Source organism: Chaetura pelagica, unplaced genomic scaffold (assembly GCF_000747805.2).
Source record: "Chaetura pelagica isolate M959 unplaced genomic scaffold, ChaPel_1.0 scaffold3, whole genome shotgun sequence".
Lineage (NCBI taxonomy): Eukaryota > Metazoa > Chordata > Aves > Apodiformes > Apodidae > Chaetura > Chaetura pelagica.
In genome coordinates, this window is record NW_009952974.1 from 2,235,828 (window position 1) to 2,255,756 (window position 19,929).

At 42.2% G+C, this 19,929-nt stretch overlaps 1 protein-coding gene across 1 annotated transcript in view; it reads left to right on the top strand.

The window, feature by feature from the left end:
* Window positions 1-19,929, top strand: part of SEMA5B (sema domain, seven thrombospondin repeats (type 1 and type 1-like), transmembrane domain (TM) and short cytoplasmic domain, (semaphorin) 5B) — a 131,788-nt gene that overhangs the window by 109,026 nt on the left and 2,833 nt on the right. The window contains exons 17-20 of the mRNA XM_009996033.1: window positions 9-179; window positions 1,084-1,233; window positions 2,140-2,184; window positions 5,408-5,613. Coding sequence (XP_009994335.1) covers window positions 9-179; window positions 1,084-1,233; window positions 2,140-2,184; window positions 5,408-5,613 — 572 coding nt within the window. The remainder of the gene's footprint in view (window positions 1-8; window positions 180-1,083; window positions 1,234-2,139; window positions 2,185-5,407; window positions 5,614-19,929) is intronic.

Below are 19,929 nucleotides of genomic sequence, written 5' to 3' on the forward strand. Positions count from 1 at the left end.
TCCTTCAGTGAAAGGTTCATGGTCCTGCTGGACTCCTTGGTCTCACTGCTCAGCAACCTGTGGAGGAGGACACTACCAGCGCACACGGACTTGCACCAATCCAGCTCCATCTAGTGGAGAGGATATCTGCATTGGCCTGCACACTGAGGAGGCCCTTTGCAACACACACCCATGTGAAGGTAGCCAGTTCTTGTCCCTGCTCCAGTTGACTTGGGTGGTGGTGGCAGAAAGACACATCTGCAAAACGTTCAGAAAATAATTCAGAAACACCACCAGTTAGAAGCTTTTCTATCCAATCAGTAAGTGTCTGTTGAGCCAGGAAAAAATGAGACATCCCAGTGTTGAATTACAAGGCATCACCTTCCTCTTTACCTGTTCACTAGCCCATGCTCTGGTGCCAGACAAGCAAAATCCTGTTAATGGCAGAACCATATAAACTAATTGAAAAAGCAGGAGCTTGATTCTTCAACATGGAAGCCGCCAGTGCAAACAAAAGGAGTCATGAAGCATCAATCTGTGCAATTGCTGAAGGGACAATCTTTCTTTTTTCTTACACAGACAGGCAGATGAACACATGCTACAACTCAGAGGACAGGGCTTAGATCTGTGCTGGTTTTGAACCACCCTTGTGTATTTTTGATCTAGTGCAGGCTGACTCCTTCCCTCAGGAACCTCAGCAAGACTAACTGCTGTAACTTGTGCTGGCTGCTTGAGGTATCCCTGGGAGGCTGCCTCCAGACCTGGAGGTCCCAATGCAACATTGTCCCACCCAGGTCTGTCTGTGTCTCTAACTAGAGAACTGATATAGGAGCTTTTAAGACAACTCCATGTTGTGCAGTGCTCCACCAAGGGTTGGTTTGGTCTGTATTATGAAAACAACAACCTGACAAGTAGGGTATGATGCTTGCACTGTTATTTGCATTGAGAAACATAAATCCGCTAATGGCCCCTGGATTAGATGTGCAAGACAGGCCAAGGTCAAGATCTAGACATGCTTTGGCATGGGAGAAGTTTGGTATTTATAAGGGATCCTTGTCCTTCTTGGTGACGTTGTTTGTGTGTTTTCTTGATCTTGGCTTTCAGGTGGCTGGTCAGAGTGGTCAGAGTGGAGCCTGTGCAGTGAAGAGGGTGTCCAGTACCGCAGCCGTTACTGCCAAGTCCACAGCCCAGACTCTTCTCAGTGTGTTGGGAACAGCACACAGTACCAGGATTGCCTGTATAATGAAATTCCTGGTATGTACAGTGTCAGCCAGGAGGAAGAGGGTGGGCCAATTCAGAAGAGCAATTCATGCCCAGACTGTTGAGCAAGGCTGAGATTTTCTTTACTATAAATTTGGTTCAGATGCTTCTAGAAAAACAAGCAAACAAACAAACCTGTTACAAACTCCCCTGTGGCAGGCACAGGGTAACTGGCATGCCTTTAAGGCAGCCTAGCTTTTCTTTGAAACAGAATTACCTAGATTTGTAATAAATAACTAGAATTGCTTAATCTGAGTTGAAACTTCTAACCTTGCAAAGTTCATCTTGGGTAGGATTAAAAAATTATTTCTAATCTTGCTATGGATACAAGCAACAGAAGGTCCTTGAGTTTGGGTATCAAAAGAAGCATCCCAAAGGAGCAAAGAAATAAAGTAAAGCAGATGGAGAAAACTGGTGTGTGAGGTGGGGTGATTAATCAAGGGTCTAACAGAGCAACACTGTTGATGGACAGATGGTCATCAACATCTTCCATGCTGTGTTTTGTGGAAATTGAATCTCTCAGGTAAATATTTGATATAGGTCTAGACTGAGTAACCCCTTTCCATATGTTCTTTTCTGGATTACAGTGCCCTGACTTAAAAATCTGAGATCTCTGGGCATTGGTATTCTTCTCTGTCGTGGTTTTCTCAGTTGTCTTCTTTCCCTTAAATTGAAGAAGCTAAACAGTGATCAGGTGACAGTACTGGAATTGTCAGGACTTTGGAGAGGATTTTTTATATGTGTTTCACACTCTGAGCTTACCATTCAATTTGGAGAGACTCTCAGCTTGCTGCAGAGCATGTGAGCAGCTTCTCGTGTCTGGAGCACAGTGGGCTTAATTACTTAAAGAAGTAAAGTGATGGCAAAATGACAACTTTCTCCAATCTTCTCTTTGTTTAGTGATCCTGCCAGCCTCCAGCATTGATGAGAACACGAACTGTGGAGGTAGGGTACCACTAACCATATATCTTATTTTATCTTAACCTGGCTTCTTTTCTCCATGTGTAGTATCAACCAAACCATTAATCTATACAGCTCATATCCCACTGATAGCCTTAATTCCACTGGAGTCTTGCTGTCTGAGTCAGACTGGAGGAATGTATCACATGTCCACTTGTCAGTTCCAAGATTTTTATTTATTTCAGGGTTTGGGTTGGCCACTGAGGGTCATTAATTACCAAGGAGCACAGTGCTTGTCTCTTAACCACAGGGTAAATGGTTCAAGCAAAAGGAAGGGATACTCCTCATTGCACCACTACAAGCCTCCAGCTGTTTGGAGACAGATGTTACTAAGTAACCTATAAAGATTGCAGTGAACAGGGTGTCTTAGGCAGATCCTTTCTGATACAGGATGAGATTAGAGTTTATACTTGTCACACAAGCTCTTCCTTTCATTCAGGTCCTTACCTCTTAGAGCAGTTGTGTCTCCTTTCTGCACGTAGCTTGGAAAGACCCAGACATTAGTGTCACTTTTCCACTACCCTAGGAACCTCTATGATAAAAATTCAGTCTGAAGAAAATGGCAGGTTCCTTCCACATTTTAAAATGCTGGTTTCACATTAACAACCACGTCAATTCCTGCTAGCGTCACATCCCTGCTTTCCTGAAGTCTAGATGGTCTGCAGACTGCCAAAATCTTTTCTCCCTGTGGAGATCATGGCAAAAAAAAGGCATGCCACCTGTGGCACAGAAATGTGGCCTCTCCATTTGTGACTGTGGGGCAATCAATGGAATTAAGATTTCAATGTAACAGTTGGCTTTCTGCGTCACTCCTTCTCCCCCAGAGGGTGCAACTTTCCTGCTTCAGTTGCAGGACTCCTTGCTGTGTCTTGCACTCTGCTGTTGTGCACTGTAGCCACATATCCTTCTTTTACCACCACCATTGTATTTGCTGTCACAATCTGCATTTTACCATAGCTAATATTATTTATTACTTATTGTTCTACAATATTTGGCAAAGAAGCCAATCAATAGAAATTCTATCGGTGCATCTCAGAAAATCTATATTTTTTAAATGATCCCCCTTGGGAGCTCATGTGTTGCAAACAAAATAGTTTGGTTTTTCCCTCAGATACAGCTAAAAGTCACCTGAAAAATCAGATGGGCCTTACAAAGGTGAGAGGAAAATAAGAAGAGAGCTTTATGTTTTAGAAAGGATTTCCTGCTGTAGTGAATATGTAAATGTAGCAGTGAAATCCTAGAATCATAGAATGGTTTCTGTTGAAAGGGACCTTAAAGATCATCTAGTTCCAACCCCTCTGCATGGACAGGGCACCTCCCACTAGACTCAAATGAAACATTCACTGCAATATAAGCAAAGCTGGACAGGAAGAGAATGTGACAGTGTGTCATGTGGCTTCACCGAGCACGGTTGCATATTGTGTGTTTTAGCTCTCATGAGTGACGTAAAGCAGGTGGAAGCTTTTTAAAAGGACATGTCTTTGTGGAAAAGTCTTGCAACATTTAGTAGGAAATTATCATCTTTTTGCTATTTTTTTTGGACCATCATCCAAAACACAATAGAAAGTGGTAATCTTGCAGTAGAATTTTATAGTGTGGTTTAAAAAATAAATGTAGCTTGTCAGTCTAATAAATTCTGTATGTTCCTTACTGTAATTATGATTGAAGTGCACTACTTTGCTGTAAAACTCTATTGGCTGTGTTCCTTTTAAACTCAGGAGAATATTTTTTAACTAAAGATTAGAGGAGAGCTGCAGACTAATGGGCAAAATTCTCTATTTGAAAAGCATATCAGTTAAAATGTAAGATGGCACCAAAGAAATGTACACCGTGACTGGACTAAGAATGAGCTTCATTTAAAGCCACTCTCTGAGTAGTCCCTCCATTTATCTGCATGAAGTCAAGTCAACACAGCAGTCTGTCCAAATGAATTGGCTATTTAAAGTATTATGGGAATTTTATGGCTGCCATTGCCACTGACCAGCGTGGCTGTCCCCTAAGACAGCTGCCCTGGGGGGCCATCAGTCAGAGGTCCTTCCCCAGGCACTAGGGCCCCATTACTTTGACAGATGACAGAGCACAGGCAGTTGCATTTGGACTCATCATTGCTGATTCTTTTTCTGCAGTTTCTCCCCTGCACATAGGAAAAGACAACAGGGTCATAAAGTTTTGCCACCCAAGATTGCTTCTGGTTGCTTCGTTGAATTGATGGCTGTAAAGGTCATTACTGTTTGTTCTGTTGTCAGTGGAGATCTGTTGGTGCTTGGTTTTACCATGGTGTTTGAGACTCTCTGAGGTGAGGGAGGAATAGGACTACTGTTTGACTGTCCTCCCCCCACCAGCCAGAGCTGTGAGTTAGATGCCTCCCAGTGCGTGGGATGCACAACTACAGCTCCTTCCAGAGGTCAGCCTGTGCCTGAAGGTTGCTCCTGCAATCCCGCATGGAGAGATCTCTGTAGAAGGCTTTTATGCACCAAGATCTTTTGTCTTTGAAATATTTGCACTGTAGCTTCCTGTCTTTGCAGTTTGTGGAAAAAGCCATCACAGAAATGTTTATCAAGGAGTTCTCTGCTTTCCTTTTCCACTTTATTTTTCCTGTTCCCTTGAGGACCCCTGTGTCACTTAGCAGTACAAATACACCTCAGAGGTAGTGCAGACATGGCATAGGCAGTGCTGCCCCATGAATAAGCAAGAAAGCTGAGCACAATTGGATTACACAGGGGAAGAGTGTGTTTTTCCCTCACCTCACACACAGTCCCACAGGCATTTTGGGCAGCCGAGAAAAATGTTTTTTCCTTCCCTTCCTTCCCCTTCAGAGAAACACTAGGCATTTTTATCCCCTTATTTCCATGACACGCACATGCTTTGGAATCCATTAATGTGCATTGTTTGTATGGTTCATTTCTTTAGCTGTCAGCTTAACATAATGTTTAGTTTCAATATCAATAGAGGAGGAGAGGAGAACCGGGCAGGGAGCTTTGAGAAAACAATGCATGAACCTGTTAAACTGCACAAGGCAGAGCTGCAGTGGGGAGACTGATTTGCAGGGAGATTATGTCAGTTTATGTTAGAACACAAGACTCTGGCTTCAACAGCTTATTAATGTCGATCCTGAGATGTCAGAGCTCTGATTTGCACCTGTGGTCTTGTTGGGAGAGGGAAAAAGGCTCTTCTTAAAAATTAGCATCTCTTGTCATTTCCCTTGCAGGTTTTAGTCTCATCCATCTGATTGCCACCGGGGTCTCCTGTTTCTTTGGCTCCAGCCTCCTGACATTTGTGATTTACGTGTATTGCCAGCGTTGTCAGAGGCAGTCCCAGGAGTCAACTGTTATCCACCCAACCACTCCCAATCATCTCCATTACAAGGGCAACACAACACCCAAGAATGAGAAGTACACCCCTATGGAGTTCAAGGTAGGGTACTTGATGAGAAGCACCACAAACTGCTTGATACTACTGGGAAAAAAAACTGTATTTATGTTGTGGTTGGAATTGAATATGTTTGTGTTTCTGTGCCCAGCTGTTGGCATGACACGTGGGGTTGGAGGGGAATTTAGCCATACTGTCACAAACGGGTTAAAAAGACCCATTACTGCAATGGGATTTTGTTCTGTTTCACAGTCCTGATGAATGCCAGTCTGGCAAGTGCATACTAAGATATTCTAGCCCCTTTTGACTATTGTACCTGCACAAATTGTCCACTAAGAAATCAGTAAGAGCTCAGTTCCATGCATTGCTAGTGTGTGGTAAGAGGAAATGGAGGGGAGGAAGAATAAAAATGGAAAATTCATTAGACAAAGAGCTGGGAAAATGCTTATTGCTAGGACGAGATTCTGGAAATGCTTTGGGATCTTCCAGTTTGGAGGGAATGAGAAAGCAGAGGGTTCTGCCCCCTCTATCAGTACTGGACAGAACTTACCCCAGGCAGCCATGCAGAATTCAATGATTGCAGCAGAGTTGGGAGCTGAAGACTTAGAGGAAGATGAGTGGCATACTCTGTTGACATGTCTGCTTGCTAAAGAGAACACCAGCCATTATCTGAGCAGATAGGACCAAGGGTGCAAGGGACAACATGCTGGGACAGTAGCGAGTGCATCACAGTATTTGAGCATCAATCTTCTGGTGAAGTGTGGAATCAGAGAAGTGAGCAGTGGGATGGGTGAAGGGGCTGCATGTCACCACGGGAGGAACAGCCTGCCTAAGGTCACTTGAACAGTGTGGAGCATTATTTGGGTCATGAACACAAAACAGAAGGAAGCACTGCAGCTGCTTGTTCTTTGTATAGCTGTGTGCTGTTGACATTTTGATTGTCTGTTTCTGCTGATCTGGCCTGGCTTCTGACTGAGACCCAACAATAAGATCAACGGTGGGACTGTTGCCATAGTTTAAACTCCCTGGCTGTTGAGGACTGTTTCTACACAGGGATTTTATGATGCTGGGCACAGGATGACTCCTGATACATGGCCATGATTTGCAATGTGCATACGCATCAGAACTAAGAGCTTGCATCAAATCATTTGAAAAGAGACAACATTGTCTTGGTGTTTTAAGGGAACACAGTTTGAGCTGGAAAATAACAGATCAGTTTGAGAATAAGCATGTGCTTGGATTTCTTTTATTGGGCATGGCAGCTCCTAAGAGCATCCTGCTGCCTATAAATGCAGTCTCAAAAATACTTTGCCTGCTAGGAAGGCTATGGTTGCATATAGTTTGCTAAGGGTGCAGCAGAATCGTGTGAGTCAGCATGGATTTGTGGAAAGTAAATCATGTCAAGCAAATTGGATTTCTTTTTTAAAATTAAATAAATATTGATCTAGATAGAAGGGAAGCAGCAGACATATTGGGATTTTCAGAGGCTTTTAACAAAGTTTCACAGGATGTATTATTCTACACACTCTGCATATAGAGTTTAGGTAATAAATTATTAAGACAGGTAAAGAGCTGGGACCTAATCCTGTAAGCTTCCAACTATGAAAGTAATCCTTTCAGTTGTGCTAGTAGTTGTGGCAAAGTCAATCAGAAGACCCAGATGAGAAAGGTTTGCATGAATAAAGAGATGAGAAAGAGTATTCCCTTGTTTCTTACATAGCAGACAATGAAAAAGGGAGAAATTTATTTTTGTGGCCAAAAGCAGGTAGTTACAGGGTTGGCTTTGTGTGGACATTTTCTTCATTATTTATATTGTGCGATCATGTGTTATCAGGTGATGCTAAAATAGGAGTGGTTACAATTTAGAGGGATGAAGTTGTTCACAGAACGACCTTGATCAATTGGGTAAATGGATTATGAAATGCAGTATGTCTGTGCTGAGTGGTGCAGTGGAGTAGAAGTAATAACAAAGCTAAGCAAAGTTTAAAATAGCAGCAGATTAGTTAATGTAGTATCAGGAGGGAGTTGACCTCTTTGATAGATCCATCTCTGAATACTTGATCTCATTTGTAGTAACAGTGAGCAGCTGTTAGAGTCTTCTTTCAAGGGACGTAAAGAGCCTAAGCATTAGATCAAGTTTTGAAAAGTCTAGTTTATTTAAAGTGAAGTATTAGCTAACTGGGACTGTATAAGTTAGGCTGGGGGAGAAGGAACTTGGACACAAGGAGAGACAGACCAGATGGGGCTTATTTATAGAATGTTAGGAAGTGAAAGAGTTCAAGTGCATAAATCTGCAGTCATTGGACAGACCAAAACTAAATGTTTAGGAGCAAGGGGCTACTTACTAAGAAGAACTGAAAGTCATACCCTTTCAGCGTGGTGAATGAGGCAGAGATATTTACAGAAAGGGTAAAATCTGTTTATTAGGTGAAGCCCCTTTTCTCTATTCTTGTTAAATGTTTCCTTATGTTCATCTTCTCTGTTGTCCCTCCTTTCTTAAACTCTTGCCTGAAAATGTCTCATTTAATGCTACAGATTTGCCACTTCTGTGTTCCCTTGAAGAATATAATGTTAGTGCAGCAAGAGGAAGGCTCTGTTTGCTCTGTGCTGTGTAATTACTTACAGAAATTGTTATTAGCCATCTTTATATTTAGGAATCAGTGGCAGATTTTTCTCAGGGTCAGGAGGGAGTTTTTCATGCCTTCAAGGAGCATGTGTGATTTTATTGTGATGCTACACAATTAACATTCGAACGATGGAGGAGCTGAAATTTACCTTCTGGAAAATGAGGGTTGGGCTGAACTTGGATATAGGCCCATTTGAATTAAAATGTGTATGTATGAAAGAAAGTGAAAACACCTGAAGTTCCAGATTCTAATCCCAAGTAAGTTTCTATTCAGCAGACTCCAAGAAAACTTGACCCAACATTTTTTTAGGTAATGAAAGCAAAATAATCATTGTGGGGTTTTGTGTGTGAGTTAATAAATCCATGATTAAGGAAATACATGGTGTGTAGACTAGTTTTCAGTAACAGAAAACTATAATACACAATGACTTGATGGTAGCAGAAGGCTGAGCATATGCACAATTCTATTATTTTCCATTCTTTGATAATAATAAGCCTTCTGCAACCATCTTTAGTTTGTTTTCATCTTGAAATATCTCTACTCTCCAACCAGCAGGTGAACGCAGTAGAAAGTTTGGCAGTGTCTCATTAAAATTTACAGCACTGAATGCAAACTCATAAATCAAGGTGAATTTTATATGAAGGCAAATCTTAATGAAGGAAGTACTAGCTGATATGAGCCTTGTTGGACACTTCAGCACAGCAATGCAGTAATGCAGATCAGATGTAAACATCATATGTAGTGGTCGCCTATTGATCATTTAGCTGATGCTACCTTGCTTAGGAAGTGACTAGCAGAGGAGTGCTTTCTTTTTGCTGGCTTGTATTCCCTTCCTGTTTTGCTTTCTTGAGAACACTTTGATGTTTATTATTAGCTATTTTAGCCATGGTGTCTTGAAAGATTTCATGCATATGCATTTATCACCAGCATGTTGATTTTGATTTGTTATTCATAGATCGTAGGGGAGAGACCTTTTGGGTCACCTAATAAGCAGTTCATGTTTCATTAATTGGTTAAAGTTCATACAGCACTCTGACAATATTGAAGACTGTGCAGAACAAGAGCATAATGAAAGAAAAATTATCTGCTCTTCACATTTTGGCATGATGGGTTACAGAACCACCTGCAACCTTCCCTGTACTGCCATGCCAATTAGTTAATAACTGGCTATCAAAGCAGAGAGGAGATCCTCTTTTTTAACATCTTGCTTCAGCTACTCAGTGACTTATTCGTGAGTTACTTAATAGTGTCCTGCTGATGGAAAGCCAGATGATCCTGCAGTAGAAGCAGGAGGATGTAGGGTCAAGGATAAGCCCTTGTGTATTAGAAGCTCTTGGAACAGCTACACATGGAGAAAGGGTTTGGACTGAACCTCTTCCTATTGCTAAATCCTCTGCCAATAAACAGAGCCAACTTTTTATTCTATGTGGGTTTTAAACAGGCAAAGGTGTTTGCACATTGATCCAAATCCAAAATCTGATGGCCTTTGGACCAGGCCAGATGGGATTAGTGAGAAATGTAAGTTTGCAGGATGGTTATGATGATGATTTTGCATATTTTCTTCTCAATTGTGCTGGACAGACCTCCCTCTGTCCTTCCTTCCTTCCTTAAACACATCCTTAGTCATGAGTCACACAGACTCTTCCTGTACTGATGCCTCAAATAAGCTAAGGAAGCACCTGAGCACTGCATCTGCCCTGGGCATCAAAGCTGCTCTCACAGAAGCTAAGGGCCAAACACTGAAGTTCTGCTCAAAGAAAATAGTCATTTATGTCGATGAGCAAATTTATTGTGGCAGAAGATGAGGTGAGAACTGAATGAGATTGCAGGATATAGTTATGAAAGAGAGAAGCTAAATAATTGATGTATCAGCTGATATATGAAATTTCTAGAACACCAAAACCAATATGAATTAACTTGAGTAGGACTGGGAGTCCTTCATTTGCCCAAAATTATACAGCAAATATAAATGCAGCTACCAGAAAATGCGGGGAATATTCAGTAGGTCACTTGTGATTCTGTATAAATTAATGAACATTTTTTTAATGAAGTGAGAACAACACTGTTGAGAATCAAATAACAGCACAGAGCAGATACCCCATGTGAAGGACTCCAGGCAGTATGATCCATACTACATTACTAATCCCAAATAGTTCATGGCAATAAAATACCAATGTGCAACGTTCTGAAACAGCAACCAATTCTGTCTTTGAAAAAAGAATCCTTCTGAATAAAACACCAGGCTATCTGTTTGGTGTGGCTTTCAACATTGCAAAAAGAAAGAAAACTCAGGGCACAGGAAAGTGGATCCCTGTATGTATTTTAAATGTCTCTCTCCTGGTGATGGTCATGAATTGATGCTGAAAACCAACCTTTTTCATAGTGGAGACACAATCAGTGGTTCAAGTTTAAATAAGCTTTAACTACTGTTAAGTGCCCCAGAGTAATCTTTGTCTAAGTCAGCCTTAGTCTCTGAGGATGTTTGTTTCTCTCTGCCATGGAAAATGTAGGGCTTCAGTGTCTTATCACTTCATTTGGTTTGCTGCTACTTCTACTAAAATTACCAAACTCATCTATTTGCCATGATCACAGCACATACACTGATAGCAATGTGATACAAGCTTTTGCTCTTTCCCAGTGACCCTTTCACTGGGCATCATCCGAGCCCCAGGAAGTGTCTGTGAAGTTCAGACATAAGGCAGCAGTTGATGATACCCAACATCATCAATAAGCTATCAACAGCCTCCCTTGAGTATTTGATTTAGCTGCATGGTGCTTTAGAGAGAGATTTAGCTGATGTAATCAGCTGGAGGAAAAAATGAATATATAAAAATATAGTAAATCAGATTGCAATATAAATTTTGTTCCCAGTGAATTTCGTGTTTAACAAGGACTATTTCCCCTGAACAAAGTGGCATTTAAGAACACTAAGTGCTTGAATGGTAGAGTACATATTTTTAGTACTTACTGTGAGTATCCTATTATTTGAAAAAAGAATAGTAGGGGCAGGGGGTTGCATTGGCAAAGGAGCATTGTGCCCTTTCTTCTATGATCCTGCAGTTGCAAATATCACTTCAGGGGACTCTCAATTTACATAATGCCTGCTAGAAAGGGAAAGCAAGAGAGCTTACTGATGGAGAAAAAAGGATTAAGTGGTGCGTCTCAGTCAAAATCTATTAGTGTCTTTTCTCCCCTTTATATCACTGGGCCGAAACAAATTGAGCAGTCAAGCATGCCTGGAGGTGTGGCTGTCCCAGGATGACTGTGCCTGAGGAGTGATGTGCAGCTCTTGGAGGTGTCCTCACCCATGGCAGCAGTGGCTCAGTGGGTTGCTGTGTGGAAGACACAGATATCTCCCTCTCATTGATGCATTATTTAAGAGCAGGGGAAGCTGCCAATTCAGATCTGAATGTTTCTTTGCTCCTGCTCCCTCTGGGATGCTAATCAGCTGCTCACAATGGTGCCCAGTAGAAGCTGGTCTCCACTACATCTGCTCCTCATGCAAACCCTTCATTACTTAGCAGAGCTGTTGCTGCTCCCTGTAGGGCTGGAATCCACATTGCTTCTTTTCTCCCACCTCTTCTAGAGACCCCAGATTTTGGGATGACTTATTGTCTTCTCTTTAAGCCATCTTGAGAAGTTTTAAGTCACATTGAGGTAGGTGCTTCATATTAATTTTGTCAAGTTTTTCTCTAGTGACTCAGCCTTCTCACATCCTCCTTGTACAACCAAGCTCCTCTACACCAAGTTCAGGGGTATGGTCCATGCTCTGTCTTCTTACAGGCTAGGCTAGCCATCCTGGATGCTGACACTAGGCTTTCTCTGGGGTCATGTTACTGCTGCTGTGACAATCTGTGGACACAGGCAAGACAGGTTTGTAGGTAGACAAGTTCTGTTTTGGTTTCAATTACATCAATGAGTATTACTGGAAAAAACTAACAGGTTTTTTTGAACATGTGTGCTGCCATGCAGACCTGAAGACAGGCAGATGTGTTGAAACATTATCTGACTTCTCCAGCTACACTAGTTGATCTAATAACTGATAATACCTTTTCCTTGCAATTTTTGCCATTCCTAATTTCTATGGAGTTGACATGTATCTTCCCAACCCTCCCCCTGGCCCTATGCTAGAAGAAGGAGAGTTAACCAAAGAAGAATTGCAGGAAGGGGAATAACAAAATCACACTGCACAGACTGCTGTGTATTTACATGACTTCCCTCTACTGGTCAGAAGAGGAATATTGCCAGTATATCCTAGCCTGATTTGCTAAAAGTTAATGGTTCCCCCTTGGTCCAGGTACTTTAACTGGTTCTTCCCTCCTTGTCTTCACGAAGCTCTGACTGGCAGTGTTGTACTCATTAGCTGAACTGGGAAATCCTCAGTGCCACCAAAATGTGCAAGATGAATTAATTATGAGTTTGCAGAAGAATTTAAAAGGAGCCATGGAAGAGGCAGAAGTAAAGGGAGAGGATAATATTAGACAAACAGAAAACATGAAACCTTTGTGGTACACTTGGAGGGGAACTGCCTCATTGTTCATCTAGAATAGCTCCACTAGCAAGTGATGGATTTTTAAGCAGAATTATAAAGAAATCTTGCTACATATGCACAAAATAAAGATAGCTGTGTCAGTATTCAGAACTAGCGCTCAATGTCCAGAATGTGTGTGGCAGCTCTGAGAGAGGACAGACAAAATATCTGAGCTGTTTTGTTGTTTGTTTTTTTTTTCTCCTGAGCCATGATCACCCTGTCCTGAAGAGCAGTTAAGAGCTCAGGGCTGCTCGGGATGTGCTGGCTGCTGCCACCATACAGGCTGCAGCAACACTACACCCATTGCCACCTTTCAATGGGGCATCACTGGTACATGCATGAGAAGTTTGGCATAGGGTAAGCAGGAGTAGCTCTGCCTGTATTCCCCTATAACTAGGGGAATCCTCATTAAGTCATCACTCAAATCATCCTGAGATTTAGCACAAAGCATGTGGATAAAGGAAGGAACTGAAAATCTGCAGATGAAGGACTCTAGCTGAACTGTGTCCCAGAGTCTGTGACAACCAGCTAATGAACAGCTCCAATTACCTTTATAAATGTCCTGGGTCTTAGGCAAACCCCCAGTGCCATGAAATGCAAAAGTAATACAAAAGCATTTGTAAGAAGGCAGGCCAATTTACTTCCAGCTAATTGAGTCACTGTCAAGCTACCCAAAGTCCAGTGCACTAAAGTCACACAAGTAGCTCTTGTAAGTCTGCATGGGAAATGCCAATTGGATTTGGGGAGAAGAGAATCTGTTTGTCATCATACAGGCCCACAATCAATAGAGCATGCCTGGACCTTCCCCATTCAACAACATATCAGTGAGATGTTAAATCCCACTTGGTCTTCAAAATTTGGCAGAGCTGGGGCCAAACTGGAGAAACAAATGGGATTGACTCAACTGTGCTTTCAGTTACAGCCATGGAAACTCATTGAAGCAGATCTGTGTTAGCATTAATATGCAGGCAAATCTGAATAATAGGTGAGAGGCAACATGTCACATACCCTGATAGAATGAAAGGTGGCTGGGCTGAACTGACAGCTGAGCCAGGGCTGTGATGCTGAGCAGGAAGAAATCAAACCCCATCGCTTTTTGCGTGGAGTTTCAACATTCGTGGGTGAGGGGAAAGCACAAGACTGAGCTGCATAAGAGCAGATCCTCAGCTGGTTAAAAATGTAGCTTCACAGGTCTATACACCTAAAGAAAAGAGGATGGTATTGGTGTCTTAAATAATCTTGTGACATGGAAGTAGAGATTGGCTTGGACAGGAAGGCTGCTGCAGTGACTGAAACCTGGCTAATGGCAACAATTAATGGAAACTTATGGGGCTGTGAGGAGGATTTGTGTGGGGCACCACAAGTAGTAATGCAAGGTTTGGCTTTATTTAATATCTTAATTAATGAGCTTGGAGAGGGTGCAGTGTGTTAATTAAACTAGCAGAAGTTATTAAACTGGGAGGTGTGTCAAAAACACACATTGGTGTAGAAATAATGGAAAATGAGCAGAGGAGGGTAAAAATGTAGAGAGGAAATAACAAGGTGAGGTACAGCATGGGGAGAGAACAAAGCAATCTAGAGGAAAATAATAAAAAAGCAGCTATTTAGAGGGTGGGAGATATTTGGAAAGCAGTAAGACTATAAGAGACTGAACAGAGTTAGCAGATGGCAAATTAAGCCAGTTTTTACTTTTATTTCTATTTTTACTACTTTTTTTTTTTTTTTAACCACTGCTGTTTCACCTTTGCAATTCTCAGTCTAAATGTAGCACCGTGGGCTGGCACCAGGCTGCATGACTTCTGTTGGTAATTCACCAGAATAAGCAGCACTGAGGCCATCTGAAAACTCAGGGCTGCTTGATCCAAAGTAACAGCAACGAGACGATGAGAACTGCCCTCCCCAGACAGACCTGCAGCCTGTGGCCTTGCTGGTGACCACCAGAGGAAGCCCAGTCTAGCCCAGTTTCTCTAGATGATCATCTGTTCCCAGTGCAGATTACTACATTTAGTTTTAGAAGGCAGTGATTGTACCTGTGGTGAGTTAATCCGTGTACTAGCGCATGCAAAAGGGCTGGTGCTGTAGCTCAACTCAGGAGCCCCTGTAGTAACACTATAGAGTATATGTGAGGGACCCAGGAAGGGCACACGCTGAAGCAGAGTAGTGCAGCAAGGAGACAGTTTACACCTTCCCACACAGCTGAGATCATGTCTGGTATATCCTGTGCAGCAGCTATCTTGGGAAGCAGCCTGGGGCAGCCCTGAATTCCTCTTTTGTGTCTGGATGCCACGTCATGGGTGTTGCCAGCACCAAGTTACTGGCAAGCCAGGGGTACATAGCAAGCTTTAGGCTAGACACCTGCACTTGCCAGTAGGAAGATTTCCATCAACTCCTTGGACTTCAGTTTCTTGTTCAGAAAAATACTTAAACCTGGATTTAGCTCTGAGCAGGGACTCATTTCAATTTGCCTTACTATTTCATACAGTTTGCTTTGTCATCTTACTCATGGGCTTAAAGGCAGAGATGTGCCAAAGCACCTTTCTGACAGTGGTCCTTTATGTTGCCTACTCTGAAAATTTTTTATAAGTTTAAAATGGCAATAATGTAACATCAGTCCATCCAAAGGATAAAGTAGCTATTTTCAAAGAGCTATAGAAAACTGTAGCTATTCATTTTCTTATAATTGAATGTTAGTTCAATTGTCAACTTGAGCACATCTACAGATGCTGCTGTCATTTGAGGGTTGTTTAATTTACTTACCAATAACAGTGAACAAAGAATTTCCAGCCTAAAAATATGGTAAACTTCCATCCAAAAAGGACATGCATCATAAGTTTAGTGCCCCAGTGGGATGTTTTTTTTAATCTCTTTTGGAGAGGAAAAACCTTCTTATGCTGAAAATAGACTCCTCATCTGTACATCTACACTTCACTGTAAATCCTGCAAACAGCCTTATTGAATTCATCAGAGAAAGCTCAGCATCTAAACCCTGGCCACTGCTACCTCTGACTGCAGGCAGAGCTCATGAGATTTTATAAAAGCATCAAGTGAGATTGTTCAGTGTGAGACACTAAGCAAATTTTCATGAGAGATTGGAAAGAAGAATCATTAAAGTCTTAAAAATCTCTCTTAGCTTGCAGCAAATACATGGGTCTCGTAAGGTCTTTCTGGCAACATTCTGTCTTTCTGGGGTCATTTGTGAGGCACAGCTGGAGAGGCACAGCAGTGCTGTGGCATCCAGTGGGTCAGAAGAAAGGGAGCATGTGGGTGGGCCAGACGTCATTGGTTTCCCTGGTGTCAATTATTGCCAAAAGAGGTTATTATAGTTGTAAGGTTTATTTTGTTGAAATGTAATTATTATGCTAATTCTTTCCAAATTTACTGGTTAATTTTAATTGTGAGATCTCTGCCTCGGTACTTCCAGAGAGGTCAAGCTGTAGGAAATGTTTCATAATATGAATGTATTTCCACAACCCTAAGTCATTTGGCTAATGTTCCTAGAAGCAAAAAGTGACGAGAAGGCATGACTAGCTCCATAAAACAGCTGACCTGCATGGGACAGGCATTTTCTCAGGGGGTTGAGGGGGAGTGATGGCCATCCCACTGGTGCTACAGAAAGTCTTTGGCTGCTGTTCCAATGAAAACTGGAAATGCTACTTTAATTTTTCTAGGAATAATTATGTGACTGAGATCAGTGGGAATTTTGTTCCTGACTTTTGCAGAGGCAGGATGCAGAGTGCACAAGGCTTCATTTGGATTTTGCTAAGAGGAGTGGGTTGACTGGAAAGTTGCTGCCTCTTACCTGGACCCTGATTTTAGACATCTGCCTGTGTCCACAGTGCTACCAGGGTCAGCAGTGATTGGAGCTGTTATCCATGGTTCCTTAGTGCTTGTGCTCATTTTGTGAGGAAGGAAAGGGGAAGTTTTTCTTTGTAGTACACCAGGATGTTCAACACTACAAACAAACTTACAAGGTGGAAACTTCCAGCTATGCAGTCAGTCCTGGCACAGATGGACACATCTCTGATGAGATATGCCCATTGGAAAGATGTGTTCTTCAGCCTCTTCAGAGTGGTGATAACTTAGCCATAAATGCTAGACAAAGTGGTTTGAAGCTGCCCAGGAAGGTCACTCAATTTTTTATTTGTTTGTACCTTTTTAAAGAGGAAAGTGACATGAGTGGGAGGTGGAAGAACTGAAAGAACCCTTGTCAACAGAGAAATAGTGGAGAAGCCGTGAAGCTGGGAGAAATTGTCCTTGGTCCCTGTGACACCCTTATTTTGGTATTAGTTGCATGTGTATTAAAGGCTTTTAGAAGCCTCCTTTTCACTTTAGTGTCTTGAAAACTATATGGAATTCCTTTTACTTGGGGGTAGGGGCATGTTCATCCCCTTTAAAATCAAGTTGTGAAGTTTTTGTAATTGTTTATTGACAATTGAAATATTTTATCTGTTTATGTGTGTAAGAAATGTTTATAAAGCTTGTGCATACAGCTGTAGGATGGGAGTGGTGCTGAAAGTCCCATCCTGTTACTCCTGTAGATGTTTTAATGCATCTGGGAGAATGTAAGCAAGTAGGTCAGTGGATTATGACTTAATGATTTGGAGCAGAGGCAGAATTTGGGGGAGTAGCAGCAAGGCATTGCTGGTGAAAAAGTAACAAATGGAAAATCTGAATGATGATTTAGGCTAAAAATATCGATGGAGAAGGCTGAACAAAATTAAATGTCTGCATATGGCACAGTGCAATCATGTTTAACACATCTGATGCTTGGCTCTACCTTGGGAAAAACAGCCTGTGAGTGTGTGTCAGTGTTTTGCCTGCAGTATGAATGCCAGGGGGCAGAGCAGAACACACCAGGGACAGCTCTAAACTTTCCCCTTAGCCTCCTCTAGTTCTAGTTGCTAAAACAATAGCAAGAGTGATAACAGATTGTTTCTGTATTTATGTAAGCATTGAAATGCTCAGGATTCTGTTGGGCTTGGCATAGACATGCAATTCACTGGCAACAAGATTGAACTTTTTGATTAGTTGACAGATCACAGACAATGGAGAAAAGTGCTGCTGTTTTCAATGCTCTTAAAACCATATCCGTCTTAGTCCATCTGAAAACATCCCTGCTTGATAAAGCAGAGGTTTTGAGTCAGGGAATTTCTTTTATGTATTAGTCATATACCAGTGCAGGATAATAAAGGGTCTCTTAAAGAAAGCAGTGGAAGACATGCCTGCTTTTGGGTGATCCAGTTAGTTGGGTTAGTGTGTGCTGGTGGCTTACCTTCTACTAACAGGTTTGTGAACTGAGGTTAAGGATTAACAGACCAGAAGAATCAAATGCTATCAAATATGCCAGGATGATGGCATGGCTCATACTAGAAGGGAGGAAGCAGGTGAAAGTATTTGATTGATGCACGTTGAGTTTCTGGTTATTACTTGAATGGAGCACTTCTAAGCACATCCCACAGGTTTTCATATTAGCTCAGGGTCTGGCCTCACTTTTGCATGGGGAGTGTTCTGTTTGCACAAATACCAGAAGCTTCTTTCTTCTCAAGGCAGGTTAGGACCAAAATGAGGGCCTGAAATACATTCCCCTCAGTGTTTGAAATACATTGTGGGTATGGCACAGAGTTTTTGCACCAAGTGATTTTTAAGCAGTAGACATTGATCAGACTTTTGATCTTTTCTGATCCTTCAACAGACAGTCCTAAGAGGCTGTAGCTACAGGTAGGAGGAACCGTTAGTGTTTGATAAGGGAGGGAACAGACAACAAGAAGGGAAAAATGCATGTTGAGTATCAGGAAAATGGTCATCCGTAAGGTCTGGTGTGTGCTCAGGTGACTGACACACCTCCCTGAAGGGTGCAGGATGGTAGGTAGTGCAGATGACTCTGACAGCAAAAGGAAGTCTTTCTTCCTTTCTCTGAAACCTTTACTATGTTCAGCCTGAGCTCTAGTGCTCACTGCTTCAGTCAGCTTAGTCTCTGCAGCCACAGATTAGTCCCTGCACAAGCACCGAAGGTTTGTCCCTTCCAAGAGGACATTCTGGGCATTGTCTTCAGCAAGCACTTCTTGGCCACTGTAACACTGGAGACTTGGCTCAGAGGTGGCTGAAGTGAGGAGGCATTTGTAGGAGTTGGGCTGTGAGGAAGAGTCTGGTCTGTGTTGGTTGCTGTAATTAAGTGTAGTTGTGTGGTGGTGGTGATGACTCTTGGCCTTTCCTGTTGGCACTGACAAATATTGGTGGGAACAACTGTGGGCACAGTAGGCTGCTTTCATCCCCACAATAAATCCAGTGAGTTCAAGTTGCCAGGAGGCTCTGATCAAGACTGCATAACCCATATAGCATTGGGGAAATATCTTCCACTGGGGAAGTGGTTGGCTGTCTCTGTACTGTCACCATGAAGAACTGCAGAATAAGAGCAGGAGTTAAAGCTCTGTGTAAAACAGCCTGAGAGCAACCCAGAGAGGTATAACTGCACCCCTCTGCTCCTGCAGTGCCTGCATGAGTATGTGTGTGTACATCTTTCAGATTCACTGCTGCCTAATTTCCCTGCTTCAAAATATCAACCAATTCCTGGTGTCACGGAACCTAATAATCTGTTTATTAAAATGAGACAGACAATAAGTTTGTGTGGGGCACTGTTAAGGCAGGGGACATTGATCATGCTGATTTAGGACTGTACTGCCATTGCAGCCATTCCAGAGACAAATTCTTTGCAGCCAATTGCATTATAAATTCCAGGAAAACATTTTCATAAATTATTTCCCTCAGATATAAGCCCTTCGTGGAAAATAACATCAAAAAAAGCAAAGGAGTAGTTGTGGGTTTTTTCCTTATTAAATGTTATATGCATGTAAGACGAGAGAGAGAAGAAAATGCAATTCATGTTAATTAGATGCTAAGTCTGCTCTAAGGGGCTGGTTTAACCACCATGGGACATGTTGAAACTCACACAGATTTTCCAACTGAAAGCCAAAAAAGTTGAGTCCTGAGGTTCTTGTCCTCAGATCAAGGTGGTCCTGAGCCATTCCAAGCCAGGATTTTGATGTCACCAAATTTCGTATGTGGTAATTTGGCATGTCTTAACCATCCCAAAAAGTGCCCTGAATACTGGACAAACTTCAAGAGAGCCCAGGGAGCATGGCAATGGGAACGAGCCTCTTCCTCCTGCTGTGGCAGCCACTGGCTGGGGGGTCCCTCTGCCTGCAG